At 34.6% G+C, this 17,040-nt stretch overlaps 1 protein-coding gene across 5 annotated transcripts in view; it reads right to left on the bottom strand.

Annotated features, from left to right (window-relative positions):
- CWF19L2 (CWF19 like cell cycle control factor 2) overlaps nt 1-17,040 on the bottom strand; it is a 140,763-nt gene that overhangs the window by 57,040 nt on the left and 66,683 nt on the right. For 4 of the 5 annotated variants that reach the window (XM_055547764.1, XM_055547766.1, XM_055547767.1 and 1 more), the window contains exons 9-10: nt 14,606-14,702; nt 12,715-12,807 (exon numbers count right to left, since the gene is read on the bottom strand). In XM_055547764.1, coding sequence (XP_055403739.1) covers nt 12,715-12,807; nt 14,606-14,702 — 190 coding nt within the window. The remainder of the gene's footprint in view (nt 1-12,714; nt 12,808-14,605; nt 14,703-17,040) is intronic. The other variant, XM_055547765.1, reaches the window with a different exon arrangement.

The raw sequence follows: 17,040 nt of genomic DNA, 5'->3' as shown, positions 1-17,040 counted from the left end.
AATATGAACAGACTAATTACAAGTAATGAATTGAAATTATGATAAAAAATCTTCCAACAAACAAAACTCCAGCAACAAATGGCTTCATAGGCAAATTCTACCAAACATTTAGAGAAGAGTTAATATCTACATTTAGAAAAGAGTTAACATCATTCTTCTAAAACTATTTCGAAAAACTGCAAAGGAACAGTCCCAAAGTCATTCTATGAAGCCACCACAACCATCATGCCAAAATGAAACACAGATGACTACAGAAAAAGAGAAAATTATGGGCCAATATCACTGATAAACATAGATGCAACAATCCTCAACAAAATACTAGCAAGCTCAATCCAACAAAATATTAAAAGGATCATACACCGTGACCAAGTGGGATTTCTCCCAGGGATACAAAAATTTTTCAATATTTTCACATTAATCAGTGATACATCAACAAACTTAAGAATAAAAACCATACAGACATATCAACAGGCACAGAAAAAGCTTTTGACAAAATTCAACACCCATTTATGTTAAAAAAACAAGAAAACCTTCCAGAAAGTGGGCATAGATGAAACATGTCTGAACATAATAAAAGCCAATTATGACAAACCTACAGCCAACATTACACTTATGGGTGCAAAGCTGAAAGCATTTCCTCTAAAATGAGTAACAAGACAAGGATGTCCACTTTTGCCACTTTCATTCAACAGTTTTGGAAATCCAAGCCACCGAAATTGAAGAAGAAAAAGAAATGAAAGAAATCCAGATTGGAAAAGAAGAAATTAAACTGCCACTGTTTGCAGATGACATGATACTATACATAGAAAATCTTAAAGATGCTACCAGAGAACTTGTAGAGTTCATCAATGATTGGTAAAGTTAGAGTATACAAAATTAAAACACAGAAATTTGTTATACATCTACACACTAAAAACAAAAGACCAGAAAGAGAAATTAAAGAAACAATCTCATCAACACATGAAAAAGAAACAAACATGCAGGAATAAAGCAACCTAAGGAGACAATAGACGTAAAGTTCAAAAACAAGACAATGATCAAAGAAATCAAAGATTATACAAACAGATGAGAAGATATACCACATTCTTGGTTTGAAAGAATCAATACTGTCAAAATGACAATACTGAATAAGTCAATCTATAAAGATTGAATGCAATTCCTACCAAATTACCAATGGCATTTTTTTAGAACAAAAAGAAGAGAAAATTATTTGTATGGAAACACAAAAGACCTTGAAAAGCAAAATGAATCTTGAGAAAGAAAAATGGTGCTGGAGGAATCAGAATCCCTGACTTCAGACTACACTACAAAGCTACAGACATCAAAAAATGGTACTGGCATAAAAATAGAAATACAGATGAATGGAACAGGATACAAAATCCACAAATAAACCCACACACCTATGGCCAATTAATCTATTACAACGGGGGCAAGACTATATAAGGGAAGGAAGACGCTCTCTTCAAAAAATATCCCGAAGAAAACAGGACAGCTACATGTAAAACAAGGAAACTGGAACATTCTTTACCACCATACACAAAAATAAACTCAACACGACTAAAAACATAAATGTAAGACCAGATTCTATAAAAAGACTTAGAGGAAACCATAGGCAGAACACTCTTTAAAGTAAATCACAGTACTATCTTCCTGAGGCTGTCTCCCAGAGTAATATGAAAAGACAACCAACAGAATGGGAGAAAATATTTGCAAACAATGAAACCAGTAAGGGATTAATCTCCAAAATTTACAAACAGCTTATGTGGCTCAATATTAAAACACACACACACAAACAAAATCAAAAAAGGGTAGATGACTTAAACAGACATTTCTCCAAAGAAAACATACAGATGGTAAAGAGACACATTTGAAAAGATGCTGAACACAGCTAATTACTAGAAAAATGCAAATCAAAACTACAATGAGATGTCACCTTACACCAGTCAAAATAGCCATTATCAAAAAATCTGCAAATAGTAAAAGCTGGAGAGAGTGCAGGCACTGTTGGTGGGAATGTAAATTGATATAGCCACTATGGAGAAAAGTATGGAGATTCCTCTAAAAACTAAAAACAGAATCACAAAAAAAAAAAAAAAAAAAAAAGAATCACCATATGAGCCAGCAATCCCACTACTGGGCATATACCCTGAGAAAACCATAATTCAAAAAGACACATGTACCCCAATATACACTGCACCACTATTTACAAAGCAAAGACATGGAAGTAACCTAAATGTCTATCAACAAAAGCATGGAAAGAGACCATATGATACACATATAGAGTAGAACATCACTTAGCAATTTTAAAAAAATGCAATTTGCAGCAAAACAGATAGACCTAGAGAATGTCATACTGAGTGAAATAAGTTAGACACTGAAAGAACAATACATGTAATACTGCTTATATGTGGAATCCTAAAAAAAAAAAAAAAAAAGAGGGGGGCACCAACGAATTTATTTACAAAACAGAAACAGATTCACAGACTTAGAGAACAAGCTGATGGTTACCAGTAGGGAAAGGCAGGCAGAAGGGATAGATTGGGAGCTTGGGACTGACATATATGCACTACTTTTAAAACACATAATCAACAAGGAACTACTGTATAGCATAGGGAACTCTGCTAAATACTCGGTAATAAACTAAATCAGAAAAGAATTTCAAAAAGAATTGACACATGTATATGTATAAACTGAATCAGTCTGCTCTACACTAGAAACTAACACAACATTGTTAATCAACTATGCTACAATAAAAAATTAAAAAAAAAAAAAAGAATAGCAATTCTATCATAGCAGAAGGAGACTGAAATTCCACATCTTGTCCCCTTCAAACCATAACTGAAGTATACTGACAAAGACTGTATAGGCTTAAGGTACAAAAAAAGAGTAAAGACCCTACCAAATCTTGAAAGCAATTAAATGACAGAATGAACTTGTTGAATTATCTACCATAATGGTATTCCACGTAACTTCTATTCTTTCAATTAACGCCCTCAAATGATTTTCACTTCTACTCTTCAAAAGAAGTTATTCCCATGAACTTTTATTAAATATACACCCAACTGCATTCTATGATAAAAACAGAATTTTCCTGAAAAGGTCCTAATAAAAAAATGACATAAGGTATACTAGCTAACAACTTCATTAAAAATCAATTCAAAACAAGACTAAGCAAATTATTTGCATTTCAGTCTATCTCTCCAAAGAGAATTAATTATTTAAAAAACTATTTCAATTTCATTACTAGAGATTTACTTTCCCTGTTGAAACAGAAAAGGAAAAAAATGCATCCAAATTTTCGATCTTACATGCACACATAATATTATGTATTTCCACTATTAATCAACTAGTATTAATTAATAGTGTCATATTTTAAAGAATATCTCAGCTTACAGATACCTTCAACCTTGTAGGTGAAGGACAAAAATAAAAACCTACTAGAACAACCAAATAAAGAGGGATAAGAAATTTATATGAAAAAAAATTTAGAGTAATGAAAGTAAAGAAGACCCAAGATCTCAAAAAGAGATGTGTGGGCCTGGCAACCCTGGGGAGGTGCTGCAGGCTGGTGGGCAGGCTCAGGCAGTGCGATGGCAGAATTTCCACAGTGATAAGTCAACAGTGGAAAATCTGAAGAGATGAGAGCAGCAAAAAGAAACTAAACCAGAAGGTTCTGATGCTTGAAAAAGTAACAGTGTGCTCTCTGAGCTGTAACCAAGCTGTTAACACTGGTCTGCTGTTTCAAATCTTTGCTGCTGCAATACAGAACTGAAGAAATTATACACTTCCCCAATATATCTGGTGCCGTGACCCAAATGTAACCTGGCTGAAATAACCTCAGCTCAGCACCTGCAAGGCAGAGACCAAGCATGGCAGAAGCCAAATTTGACAAAAGCTCATGCTATAGAAGCCAAACACAAAAGAAATCCAGCACAGTGGAATTGACAAAAAGCCCAGCATGCTGGAAACCAGGACAACAAAAAGAAACTTGGCAAAAAGCTCATGTGGCTCAGTCTCAGATTCCAGAAGACCTCCAGCTAAGAGATCAAGCCCTGAGCCTTTAGAGTGGGAGCACTAACTCCAAGACCCTACACTACCAGAGAACTAACCCTAGGAAGTACCAAATAGTTAGAACTTCCACAAATGAAACCACTTGAACACAAGAACGGGCATCATCCAACCACCCTGTGCAAGACGCCTCACCCAAACAACAAACAAAAAAAAATACAAACCCAATCATCAGTAGACAGGATTACTACCTCACTCAGCCTTGCCCATCAGAGGAAAAAGCACACACAAAAAAAATCAGCACAAATCTCACCCTATACGAAGCTTACACAAACCACTGGACCAACCTTAGGAGGGCAGAAACCAAAAGGAAGAAATAATTCAACCTTGAAGACTGGGGAAAGAAGACCTCAAACACAATAAGCTTTAAAAAAATAATGAAAAGGCAGAGAAATACTGCACAAATGAAGGAACAAACTAGAAACACAGAAGTCCAAATAAATGAACAGGAAATACGCAAACTACCTGAAAAAGGATTCAGTATAATGATAGAAACGATGATAAAAATTCTTGAAAACAGAAAGGAGAAAATGCAAGAATCAATTAACAAAGATCCAGAAGAATTAAAGAATAACCATATAGAGACAAACAACACAATCACTGAAATTAAAAGTACTCTCAAAGGAATCAATGGAGAAGGCAATGGCAACCTACTCCAGTACTCTTGCCTGGAAAATCCCATGGACAGAGGAGCCTGGTAGGCTGCAGTCCATGGGGTCGCTAAGAGTCGGGCACGACTGAGCGACTTCACTTTCACTTTTCACTTTCATGCATTGGAGAAGGAAATGGCAACCCATTCCAGTATTCTTGCCTGGAGAATCCCAGGGACAGAGGAGCCTAGTGGGCTGCCGTCTATGGGGTCACACAGAGTCAGACACGACTGAAGCGACTTAGCAGCAGCAGCAGAAGGAATCTAAAACAGAATATCTGAAGCAGAAGAACAAATCAGTGAGCTGGAAGATAAAATCATGGAAATAACTTCTGAAGAGCAGAAAAAGTAAAAAGAATGAAAAGAACTGAGGATAGCCTCAGCGAATTCTGGGACAGTATCAAATGCACCAACATTCAAAATATAGGGGTCTCAGAAGAAGAGAAAAAGAAAGGGTATGAGAAAATTTTTGAAGAGATTATAGATGAACATTTCCCCAACATGGAAAAGGAAATAGTCAATCAAGTCCAAGAGGCACAAAGAGTCCCATACAGGATAAACCAAAGGAGAAACACACTAAGACACATACTAATCAAACTAAAAAGATTAAACACAAAGAAAGAATATTAAAAGCAGCAGTAGAAAAGCAACAAGTAATATACAAGGAAAACCCCATACATTTACCAGCTGATCTTTCAGCAGAAACTCTTCAAGCCAGAAGGAAATGGCAGAATATATGTAAAGTACTGAAAGGGAAAAATCTACAACCAAGATTACTGTACCAGAGTAAAACCAAGTATCTCATTCTAAACTGATGGAGAAATCAAAAACTTTTCAGACAAGCAAAAGTTAAGAGAATTCAGTACCACCAAACCAGCTTTACTACAAATGTTAAAGGGACTTATATAGTCAAGAAATGCAAGAGAAGAAAAAGATTTACAAAATCAATCCCAAACAATGAAGAAAATGGCAATAGGAACATATATATCAATGATTACTTTAAATGTAAACAGATTAAATGCTCCAACCAAAAGACACAGACTGGCTGAATGGATACAAAAACATGACCCGTATATATGCTGGCTAAAATAAACCCACTTCAGACCCAAGGAGACATAGGGACTGAAAGAGGATGGAAAAATACATTCCATGCAAATGGAAAGCAAAAGAAAGTTGGGGTAGCAATCCTCATATCAGACAAAGTAGACCTTAAAATGAAGAATGTTACAAGAGATAAGAAAGGACACTACATAATGATCAAGGGATCAATCCAAGAGGAAGATATAATTGTAAATACCTATGCACCCAAGATAGGAGCACCTCTACATAAAACAAACACTAACAGACATAAAAGGAGAAATTGACAGTAACACAATAATAGTGGGAGATTTTAACACCCCATTCACAACAATGGATATCTCATCAAACAAAATTAATAAGGAAATACAAGTCTTAATTGATACATTAGATGAGATGGATCTCACTGATATGTTCAAGACATTCCATCCAGATGCAGAAGAATACACCTTCTTCTCAAGTGCACAGAGAACATTCTCCAGGATAGACCCACATCTTGGGTCACAAATCAAACCTCAGTAAACTTAAGAAAATTGAAATCGTACCAAGCATCTTTTCTGACCACAATGCTATAAGACTAGATATCCACTACAAGAAAAGAACTGTAAAAAACACAACACATGGAGATTAAACAATATGTTTCTAAATAACCAACAGGTTATTGAAGAAATCAAAAGGGAAATAAAAAAATTCCTAGAAACAAATGACAATGAAAACACGACAACTCAAAACCTATGAGATGCAGCAAAAGCAGTAGTAAGGGGTAGTTTATAGCAATACAATCCTACCTCAAGAAACAAGAAAAACATCAAATGGACAACTTAACTTTACACCTAAAACAACTGGGAAAAGAATCAAAAATACTCATAATTAGCAGAGGAAAGAAATTATAAAGATCCAAGCAGAAATAAATGAAAAAGAAATGAAAGAAACAACACTAAAGATTAATAAAACTAAAAACTGGTTCTTGGAGAAGATAAACAAAATTGACAAACCTTTAACCTGACTGATCAAGAAAATAAGAGAGAAGAATAAAATCAACAAAATTAGAAATGAAAAAGGAAAGGTTACAACAGAAATGCAGAAATACAAAGGATTATGAGACTATTATGACCAACTATATGGCAATAAAATAGATAACCTGGAAGAAATGGACAGATTCTTAAAAAAGTTCAACCTCCCAAGACTGCATCAGGAAGAGATAGAAATTATGAACAACCCAATTACAAGCACTGAAATCGACGCTGTAACCAAAAAATCTCCCCAAAAACAAAAGCCCAGGACCAAACAGCTTCACAGGAGAATTCTATCAAACATTTAGAGAAGAGCTAATGCCTGGATAGGCATTAGAAGGATTTCTAAAATTCTTTCAAAAAACTGCAGAGGAAGGAACACATATAAACTCATTCTACTAGGGCACCATCACCCTGAAACCAAAACCAGACACAGACAACACAAAAAAAGAAAACTACAGGCCAATATCACTGATGAACATAGATGAAAAAATCCTCAACAAAATTTTATCAAAAAGAATTCAACAACACATCAGAAAGCTCATTAACCATGATCAACTTGGGTTTATTCCAGGGATGCAAGGATTCTTCAATATATGCAAATCAATTAATGTGATATACCATATTAACAAATTGAAAGATAAAAACCATGTGGTAATCTCAATAGATGCAGAAAAAGACTTTGACAAAATTCAACACACATTTATAATTAAAACTACTTAAAAAATGGGCATAGAAGGAACCTATCTCAATATAATAAAGGCCATATAAACATTATTCTCAAGGGTGAAAAACTGAAAGCATTCCCCGTAAGATCAGGAACAAGACAAGGGTATCCACTTCCACCACTATTATTCAACACAGTTTTGGAAGTCCTAGCTATAGCAATCAGAGAAGAAAAAGAAATAAAATGAATCAAGATCAGAAAAGTAGAAGTAAAGCTCTCACTGTTTGTACATGACATGATAATGTACACAGAGAACCCTAAAGATAGTATCAGAAAATTGCTAGAGATAAATATAGTTATCAAACAATTATTAGAGCTAATCAGTGAATTTAGCAAAGCTGCAGAATACAAAATCAATACACAGAAATCACTTGCATTTCTATATACTAACAATGAAAAATCAGAAAGAGAAATTAAAGAATCAATCCCATTCACCACTGCAACAAAAAGAATTAAACATCTAGAAATAAACTTACCTAAGGAGACAAAAGAACTGTACACAGAAAATTATAAGATACTGATGAAAGAAATCAAAGATGACATAAACAAATGGAGAGATATTCCATGTTTCTGGTAGGAAGAATCAATATTCTGAAAATGACTATACTACCAAATGCAATCTACAGATTCAATGTGATCCCTATCAAATTACCAATGACATTTTTCACAGAACTAGAACAAAAAATTTCATAATTCAAATGGAAACACAAAAGACCCCAAATAGCCAAAACAGTCTTGAGAAAGAAGAATGGAGATGGAGGAATCAACCTTCCTGACTTCAGATTATACTACAAAGCTACAGTCATCAGGACAGTATGGTACTGGCATCAAAATACAGACCAATGGAACAAGACAGAAAGCCCAGAAATAAACCCTTACACCTATGGGTACCTTATTTTTGACAAAGGAGGCAAGAATATACAATGGGGCAAAGACAGCCTCTTCAACAAATGGTGCTGGGAAAACTGCACAGCTATATGTAAAAGGATGAAATTAGAACACTTCCTAACACCATACACAAAGATAAATTCAAAATGGATTAAAGACCTAAATCTAAGACCAGAAACTATAAAACTCTTGGAGGAAAACATAGGCAGAACACTTGATGACATAAATCAAAGCAAGATCCTCTAGGACCCACCTCCCAGAGTAATGGCAATAAAAACAAAAGTAAATAAACTTAAAAGCTTTTGTACAGCAAAGGCAACTATAAGCAAGGTGGGGGAAAAAAAAAAACAAAACCCTCAGAATGGGAGAAAATAATAGCAAAGGAAACAATTGACAAAGGATTCATTTCCAAAATACACAAGCAGCTCATACAACTCAATGCTAGAAAAACAAACAACCCAATCAAAAAGTGGGGAAAAGACCTAAGCAGACATTTCTCCAAAACATACAGATGGCTAACAAACACATGGAAAGCTGTTCAACATCATTCACTATTAGAGAAATGTAAATTAAAACCACAGTGAGATATCACCTCACAATGGTAAGAATGGCCATGATCAAAAAGTCTACAAACAATAAATGCTGGAGAGGGTGTGGAGAAAGGGAACGCTCTTGCACTGTTGGTGGGAATGTAAATTGAGGCATCCACCATGGAAGACAGTATGGAGATTCCTTAAACAACTAGGAATAAAATCATCATATGACCCAGCAATCCCACTCCTAGGCATATACCCTGAGGAAACCAAAACTGAAAAAGACTCATGTATCCCATTGTTCACTGCAGCACTATTTACAATACCTAGGACATGGAAGCGACCTAGATGTCCATCAACAGATGAATGGATAAAAAAAGTTTGGGTACATGTACACAATGGACTATTACTCAGCCATAAAAAGGAACAGATTTGAGTTGGTTCTGATGAGGTGGATGAACCTAGAACCTACTATACAGAGTGAAGTGAATCTAAAAGAGAAGGATAAATATCATATTCTAACACATATATATGGAATCTAGAAATATGGTACTGAAGAATTTATTTACAGGGCAGCAAGGGAGAAACAGACATAGAGAACAAACTATGCACATGGGGAGAGGGGAAGAGAGGGTGAGATGCATGTAAAGAGTAACATGCAAACTTATATGTAAAATAGATAACCAATGGGAATTTGCCGTGTGGCTCAGGAAACTCAAACAGGGGATCTGTTTCAACCTAGAGGGTAGGATGGGGAGTGAGATGGGAGGGAGTTTCAAAAGGGAGGGGATATATGTATACCTATGGCTGATTCATGTTGAGGTTTGACAGAAAACAACAAAATTCTGTAAAGCAATTATCCTTCAATAAAAAGATAAAAAAAAAAAAAAGACACAGAAAGGCTGACTAGATGATAAAAGAAGAGCCTACAATAAACTACCTGCAGAAAACCAACTTTAGGGCAAAAGACACACATAGATGGAATATGATGGGTTGGAGAATGACAGCTCATGCAAACATAACTGCAAGAAAGCAGAGTACCAATACTCCTCTCAAACAAAATAGACTTTAAAGCAATGGATATAAAGAGAGATTAAGAAGAACCCTATATAATAATAAAATGAAAGTGAAAGTCGCTCAGTCATGTTCACTCTTTGCGACCCCATGGACTATACAGTCCATGGAATTCTCCAGGCCAGAATACTGGAGTGGGTAGCCTTTCCCTTCTCCAGGGGATCTTCCCAACCCAGGGATCGAACTCAAGTCTCCTGCACTGCAGGCAGGTTCTTTACCAGCTGAGCCACAAGGGAAGCCCATATAATAATAAAAGGATCTATAAAAGAAGAGGACTTGACACTCATTAACATATGGGCAACCAATATAGGAACACCCAAAGTAATAAACATACTAACAGACATAAAGAGAGAAAATGATGGGAATACAAAAATAGTATTAGACTTAATGCAGAACTCCTATTAATGGACAGATCTTCCAAACAGAAAATTGATAAGGCAACAGAGATTCTAAATGATACAATAGAACACTTAAACGTCATTTATGTTTTCAGGACTCTATATAAAAACAAACAAACAAAAAATACAAATTCTTTTCAAGTATAAATAGAACACTCTCTAGAATTCACTATAAACTAAGACACAAACAATCCTCAAGAAATTTGAGTATAATAGTTATTTCAAGCATCTTTTCTGACCACAACTGCATGAAACTAGAAATCAAATACTGAGTGAGAAACCAGGACAAAAACAATATGGAGACTAAACAACATACCACTTAAAAATTAAGGGTCATGATGAAATCAAGAGGAAGTTAAAAAATATCTTGAGATAAATGACAATGAAAACACACCCATAGAAAATCTATGGGATGCAGCCAAAGCACAGAGAAGTTCACAGCAATACAAGCCTTTCTCAAAAAACAAGAAAAATCACAAATAAGGAATGCAACTTGCCACCTAAAAGAATTACACAACAAACAAATAAAACCTAAAGATAGGATAAGGAAGGAAATAATAAAGGTCAGAAAATAAATAAAGGATTTTTTAAAAAATATAAAAATATCAATAAAACCCAGAGCTGGTTCTTTGAAAGAATAAACAAAATCAACAAATCTCTGACCAATAACTTTAAGAAAAGAGAGGACCTCACCCCCAAATAATAAGAAGAAATAAAATGGGAGAAATAACAACCAATATTGCAGAATACAAAAGTACCAAAAGAAAATGCTATGAACAATTACATGCCAACAAAGTGTACAACCTAGAAGAATTGGGCAAGTTTCTAGAAACACACAGCCTACCAAAACTGAACAAAAAAGTAGTAGATAATTTGGAAAAGACTGATGAATTTCACTAGAACTGAAATCAAATCTGTAAAAATAAAAATCCTTCCTGCAAAAAACAAGTCCAGGACCAGATGGTTTCACTGGGAAATTCTGCCAGATACACAAATAAGAGCTTACAGTGATCCTTCTCAAACACTTCAAAAAGATTGACGAGGTCTTGAAACACTCCTAAATTCATTCTATAAAGCCACCATCACCCTGATCATCAAAACCAGACAAAGACATTGCCAAAACAGAAAATACCTTTGATGACTATGGATACAAAGATTCTCAACACTAATTCATATTCCTCTCTCATCTAAACCATCACAATAATCAAGTCAGCTCTCCTTCAAAATATACACGGAAAACATTTATGCATATAAAAAATCTAATTACTTCAAACATCTCTTCAGCTACTATCTTAGTCCAGTTCACTGTTCTTTCTTATGTGTATTAATGCAAAAGCTTAACTAGACCCCATGTTTGCCCTATTCTCCTTCAATCTACTCTTAACAAAAAAGCCAGGATGGTTCTGTCAAAATACATTTTCTGCTCAAAAATCTGAAACAGCTTTACTTCTCACCCAGAATAAAAACCTACTTCCTTAACTTTTAAGCTTAACATGATCTGGCCTCCCACAGACTGTCTAATCTGGATCTTCCACTTTCTTCTCTTTCACTCATTTCACTCCAGCAACACTGGTCTCCTTGCTATTTTGTCTAAATACTGGACATGCATCCAATCTTCTGTTCCTTATGTCTACAGTGCTCTTCACTCAGATACACAGAGATCACTGTTTAACTTACTTCAAGTCCTTGCTTCATCGTCACTTTTCTAATGAGAATTAGCCTGTGCATCCCAAGACACACACACATAAACATACAGCATACCTGACACTCAAGATTCCCTCTACCCTGCTCAGGATATGTAACTTCCTACTATGCTATATAGTTTATTACCTTTATCTTTATCAGTTTATTATCTTTCTCTTCCTGTTCAAATAATACTCTGCAAAGACAGATGTTTTTTATCTGTTTTATTGACCAATAGATAGGCAAACGAATCCTAAAACAAAATATTTTACATGAGAGGGATACCAAATTCAAGTGTCTCATTCTGGACAGAAAGAAGTTAATGACCAGTTTGACTTGTGCAAGGTCAGTCAGTAAATGGCAGAGCCCAGAATAAAACCAGGCCCCCTTGACCCTAGACATAGGCTTTTGTCCATCAGGACACAATGGTATAAGATAAGAGAATACATATGAAAATAAATATTAAAAACAAGCAAACAACCATAAACATATACAAACACATCAGTAAGAGATACAGACACATTTAACATTAAATAGTACCACTGCCAAGCAGAAGTATTACACAAAGTAATTGGCTACCTATAATCAAACTGTTATTACTTACCTCTACCCTAGATTTTTTTGATGACATCTGTGTTACAGTGTCTTGGAATTTATTTGCCTTATCAAGTTGGGCTTTAAGTTGTTCAGCTAATTCCTTCAAATAGAAAAGATAAGAAAAACAGGTGTGATATATAGTTTAATTCATTTGTAGAATATTTCAAATTCATATGATGATGATGATGTTCAGTCATTGAGTCATGCCCTATTCTGTGACCCCCTGGACTGTAGCCCGGCAGGCTCTCTGTCCATGGGGTTCTCCAGGCAAGAATACTGGAGTGGGTTACCATTTTCTTCTACAGGGGATCATCCCCGGACCAGGGAACAAAGCTGCATCTCTTGCATTGGCAGGTGGATTCTTTACCACTGAGCCACCTGGGAAGCCCTAAACATTCAAGTAGCTAGCATCTAAATTCACTTACCAGGCTCACAGTCTAATGCATTACTTTTTAATGAATTCATCTGTGTTACAAAATTCTCAAATATTCATGGAAATTGTTTATATTTTGGTAGTAAATAATTACAAGGACATATATTTTAGAGAAGATAAAAGAAATACATACCCTTAAGAAGGGAATTTTTATAATTCCTTAGATACTATAAACTTCCAATGCTCAGAATTTCAATTGTTTATAAAAAGAAAGCCATCACAGTATTTAAAATAATACCTTATTTACTGTTGATAGGTAATTTAGATAAAAACTGAATGCATTTCATTTTTATTCTAGGAAATCTATAAAAATTTATAAAAAATACTAACATATTAAACAATAAATCACAATGAAATAAATTAAATGAATAGAATACTATGACAAGCAAAGACAGTTTTCTCCACTGCAGTGGTTCCATGAACACAGAACACTTCTTTTAACATATGTTAATCTCCTAACATGGTTACCTTCCTTTCAGTATTTTAACCAATTTATTTGTGCTTTCAAAACACAAATGTTATTTTCTTGCTGTTGGTGGTGGTCTGTCTCGCTTGCTAATTTCTGGGTTGAGCTTAAGTTCAGTGTCATTAAGGATCAGATTCAGAGAGAGCGCAGCATATGCAAGATATGATTTTTATTAGAGATACACACTGATAAAAATAGAAGTATCAGGTTTGTTCACTTTTTGTTCTACTACAGAGTGTCACATAGATAGTGCAACAGAAGACTACTTAAGATGACTTATATTTGGATTTGAGATGTGTACATACATATGACCACAAAAGAATCAATTTTTTCAAGACACAGAAAGCTGTCTGACTTTGCCATTCTGCCATGTGCAGTGTAACATGTATTTGTATAGGAGGAATGTGATAATAATAAATAGATAGATGCCACTCTTACCAAATAATTTCATTTCTATTCAATTCTCAGGTTAAGTCTCAAATCACAACATTATCATGGGAATTAAGTGAGCTACACAAAGCATGTAACCCAGTCAGGCACAAACATGTTGCCTAAAATTTTGAAAAAATTAATTAACCATTCTTTTTATTTTTTAGTAGCTCAATTTTAAAGTTCCTAAGTAAGGAAATTTAAGAAAGTAACACATTATTAATAAAATATGACTGAAAAGTGAAGGAAGACAGTGACATTTCTGTATTTCCCTCAAATATGTTCAGTAAGTTATAAAAAGAAGAATAAAGCAAATATCCAACCTAAAAAGAAAATTTTAAAGCACTTAGTTCCCTAAAATCATAAATTTCAAAAATTTGACTAATTAGTTTACTTAGAAGTAGACAATACTATTCTTAAGAGTGCTCAGAACTCTCTTCAAAGAATAAATAAGCAGCATTATATTGTCAAAAGATGCTACATCCCCATAGCTTAGGAACTGCCAAAATTACTTGTAAGAAGTTAAATATTTAGTAATTATTCTCCAAAAGAACAAAATATAAGCCTTACCATATTTCCCATCATCTCTGCCTTGATAATTTTGGCTCCTAACTTGTTCTTCTCATCAACACTCAAGACGTGGATAGACTCATCCCCTGGACTACTTCTGTTTGAACAGGACAGACAAAGAGCATATGAAATATAAGTACATATTAACAACAAGTAAGCTGTTGTAAATAACAACACCAAGATTCAAATGTTATTTCAAATGACCTTCACAAAGCAATCAACACAAACAGAAATAATAAATATAAAAGCCTCAATGCTTCCCTAAAAATCACTATAAAGATATTGTGTTACAATGCCATCATGGCCAATGGCAGTGACCAAAGACCTATACCTGACCAAAGACCCAGTAGCAGTGAGAAAAATAATAAAAGTAATATTCATCATAACTTAATATTCCTGTGAAGTGAAGTAAAAGTCACTCAGTTGTGTCCAAATCTTTGGGATCCCATGGACTATACAGGCCGTGGAATTCTCCAGGCCAGAACACTGGAATGGGTAGCCTTTCCCTTCTCCAGGGGATCTTCCCAACCCAGGGATGAACCCAGATCTCTCACACTGCAGGCAGATTCTTTACCAACTGAGCTATTAGGGAAGCCCCTAATAGTCCCATACTTATTCTAAAAAAAGAAACAAAAATTAACACTATAATCAGGTCATAATTCTACACATCTAGAGAAATTCTTCTTATTCAATGGATAACTTACTGATAATCTAAGAAACTATAATCAGAAAATTACATTCACCTACATTTGAAGAATAAAAATAGTGACCACGTGCTCTTTTGCAATGACAACCCACAATTAGACAACATAAACCTAATTTACAGCTAAGATGATGTATCAAACCTATAGTGTGCAAGCCTCAAAGAAGAAAAGATAAATTTCTTGCCCAGGTCAGATTCCTGGCATATACAAAGTTCTCCTAACAAACTTTGCCTTACTGCCACAAGAAAGATTCGAGACTACAATACAAGTAGGGTGAACCTACGCAGAGCATGAAGGACTCCTCAATGAAAGAGAAATAGCTAACAGTCCAAGGCAGCTAAAGAGGGAAGAGCTGCACAGTGAAAGAATTCCAGAGAAGTGTAGAGAGTTCCCCTTGAGTAATAATCAGAAACTACCTGCAGTCGTGAAAATAACATCTCAAAGAATTAGAGGAACAGCATTCAGCATTCCTGGTAATAGGAATAGGTTCCAATAGCCAGACTAGGAAAATTCATAATTATGAAAGCAGTGGGTAGAGTATTAAAGGTCCTTTTTCATGAATGGGAAATAAACCCTAGACTAAATGCTGCTCTGGGTCCACCCAACAAATATTAAGGGCAAGAGTCCAAAGGACCAGTTTTAAATTAATTTAACCTTGTCCCAAAACAAAATTCAAGAATACTTCCAGGAATACAAATATATCTAGAACTGAAAAAGTAAAACTCCTTTTTTAATTTAAATTTATTTTTAATTGGAGGATAACTGCTTTACAATATTGTGTTGGCTTCTGCCATATATCAATAGGAATCAAAAGGACCAGTTTCCAATTCAGTTAACTGTCTCCCAAAACAAAACTCAAGAATACTTACATGAATGCAAAAATATCTACCATGGAACAAAATAAAATTCTCAATATCTAGTATCCAATTAAAGACTGTCAGACATGCAAACTAGAAAAAAAATAAAACCCTTAATTAGGAGAAAAAGCTATCAATCAAAGCACTGACACAGATTTAACAAACAGAAGACAAGGACATTGAAAGTTAACATAAATTTATTCCACATGGCTGAAAAGTAAGAGACAACTCAGACATAAAATAGATTAGAATTTAAATTCTACAAGTGAAAATTACAATGGTCAAAATAAAAACTACACTGAATAGGATTAACAGAGATTAGACTGCAAAAGAAAAAAATTTAATTGAAACACTAGGTTCCAATCCCTAACTTCTATATAAAATGAAACACACAGAAAAAAAGAATTTCAGAACAGAAAAGAACAATGGAGACGTATAGGACAACCATAAATAGCCTATCATTCATATTATTGGAGTCCCTGAAATAAATGGGAGACAGAAGAAACAAAGGTCAAAGTTTACTAAAGTTAGTGAAAACTAAAAATCCAAGGAGCTTAGAGAATTCCTAGTACAAAAACAAAACAAGAAAACCACATCAAGGCATATCATAATCAAACTGCTCAAAACTAATAACAAAGAACAATTTATAGCAGCCATAAAGGGGGGAAAAAAGACATTTATGCACAGAGAAAAAAAGGAAGAGCAGATTTCTCATCAGAAACAACATAAGCAAAAAGAGAGTAGCAATATCTTTAAAGTACTTCAAATTGTCAACCTAGAACTCTATATCAAGTCAAAGTATCTTTTTCACTTCAGAATAATGGAAATAAAAACAAAAATCAACAAATGGGATCTAATTAAACTTAAAAGCATT

The sequence above is a fragment of the Bubalus kerabau genome, chromosome 15, assembly GCF_029407905.1.
Source record: "Bubalus kerabau isolate K-KA32 ecotype Philippines breed swamp buffalo chromosome 15, PCC_UOA_SB_1v2, whole genome shotgun sequence".
In the NCBI taxonomy this organism is placed as follows: domain Eukaryota; kingdom Metazoa; phylum Chordata; class Mammalia; order Artiodactyla; family Bovidae; genus Bubalus; species Bubalus kerabau.
This window is presented reverse-complemented; position numbering and strand designations above follow the sequence as displayed.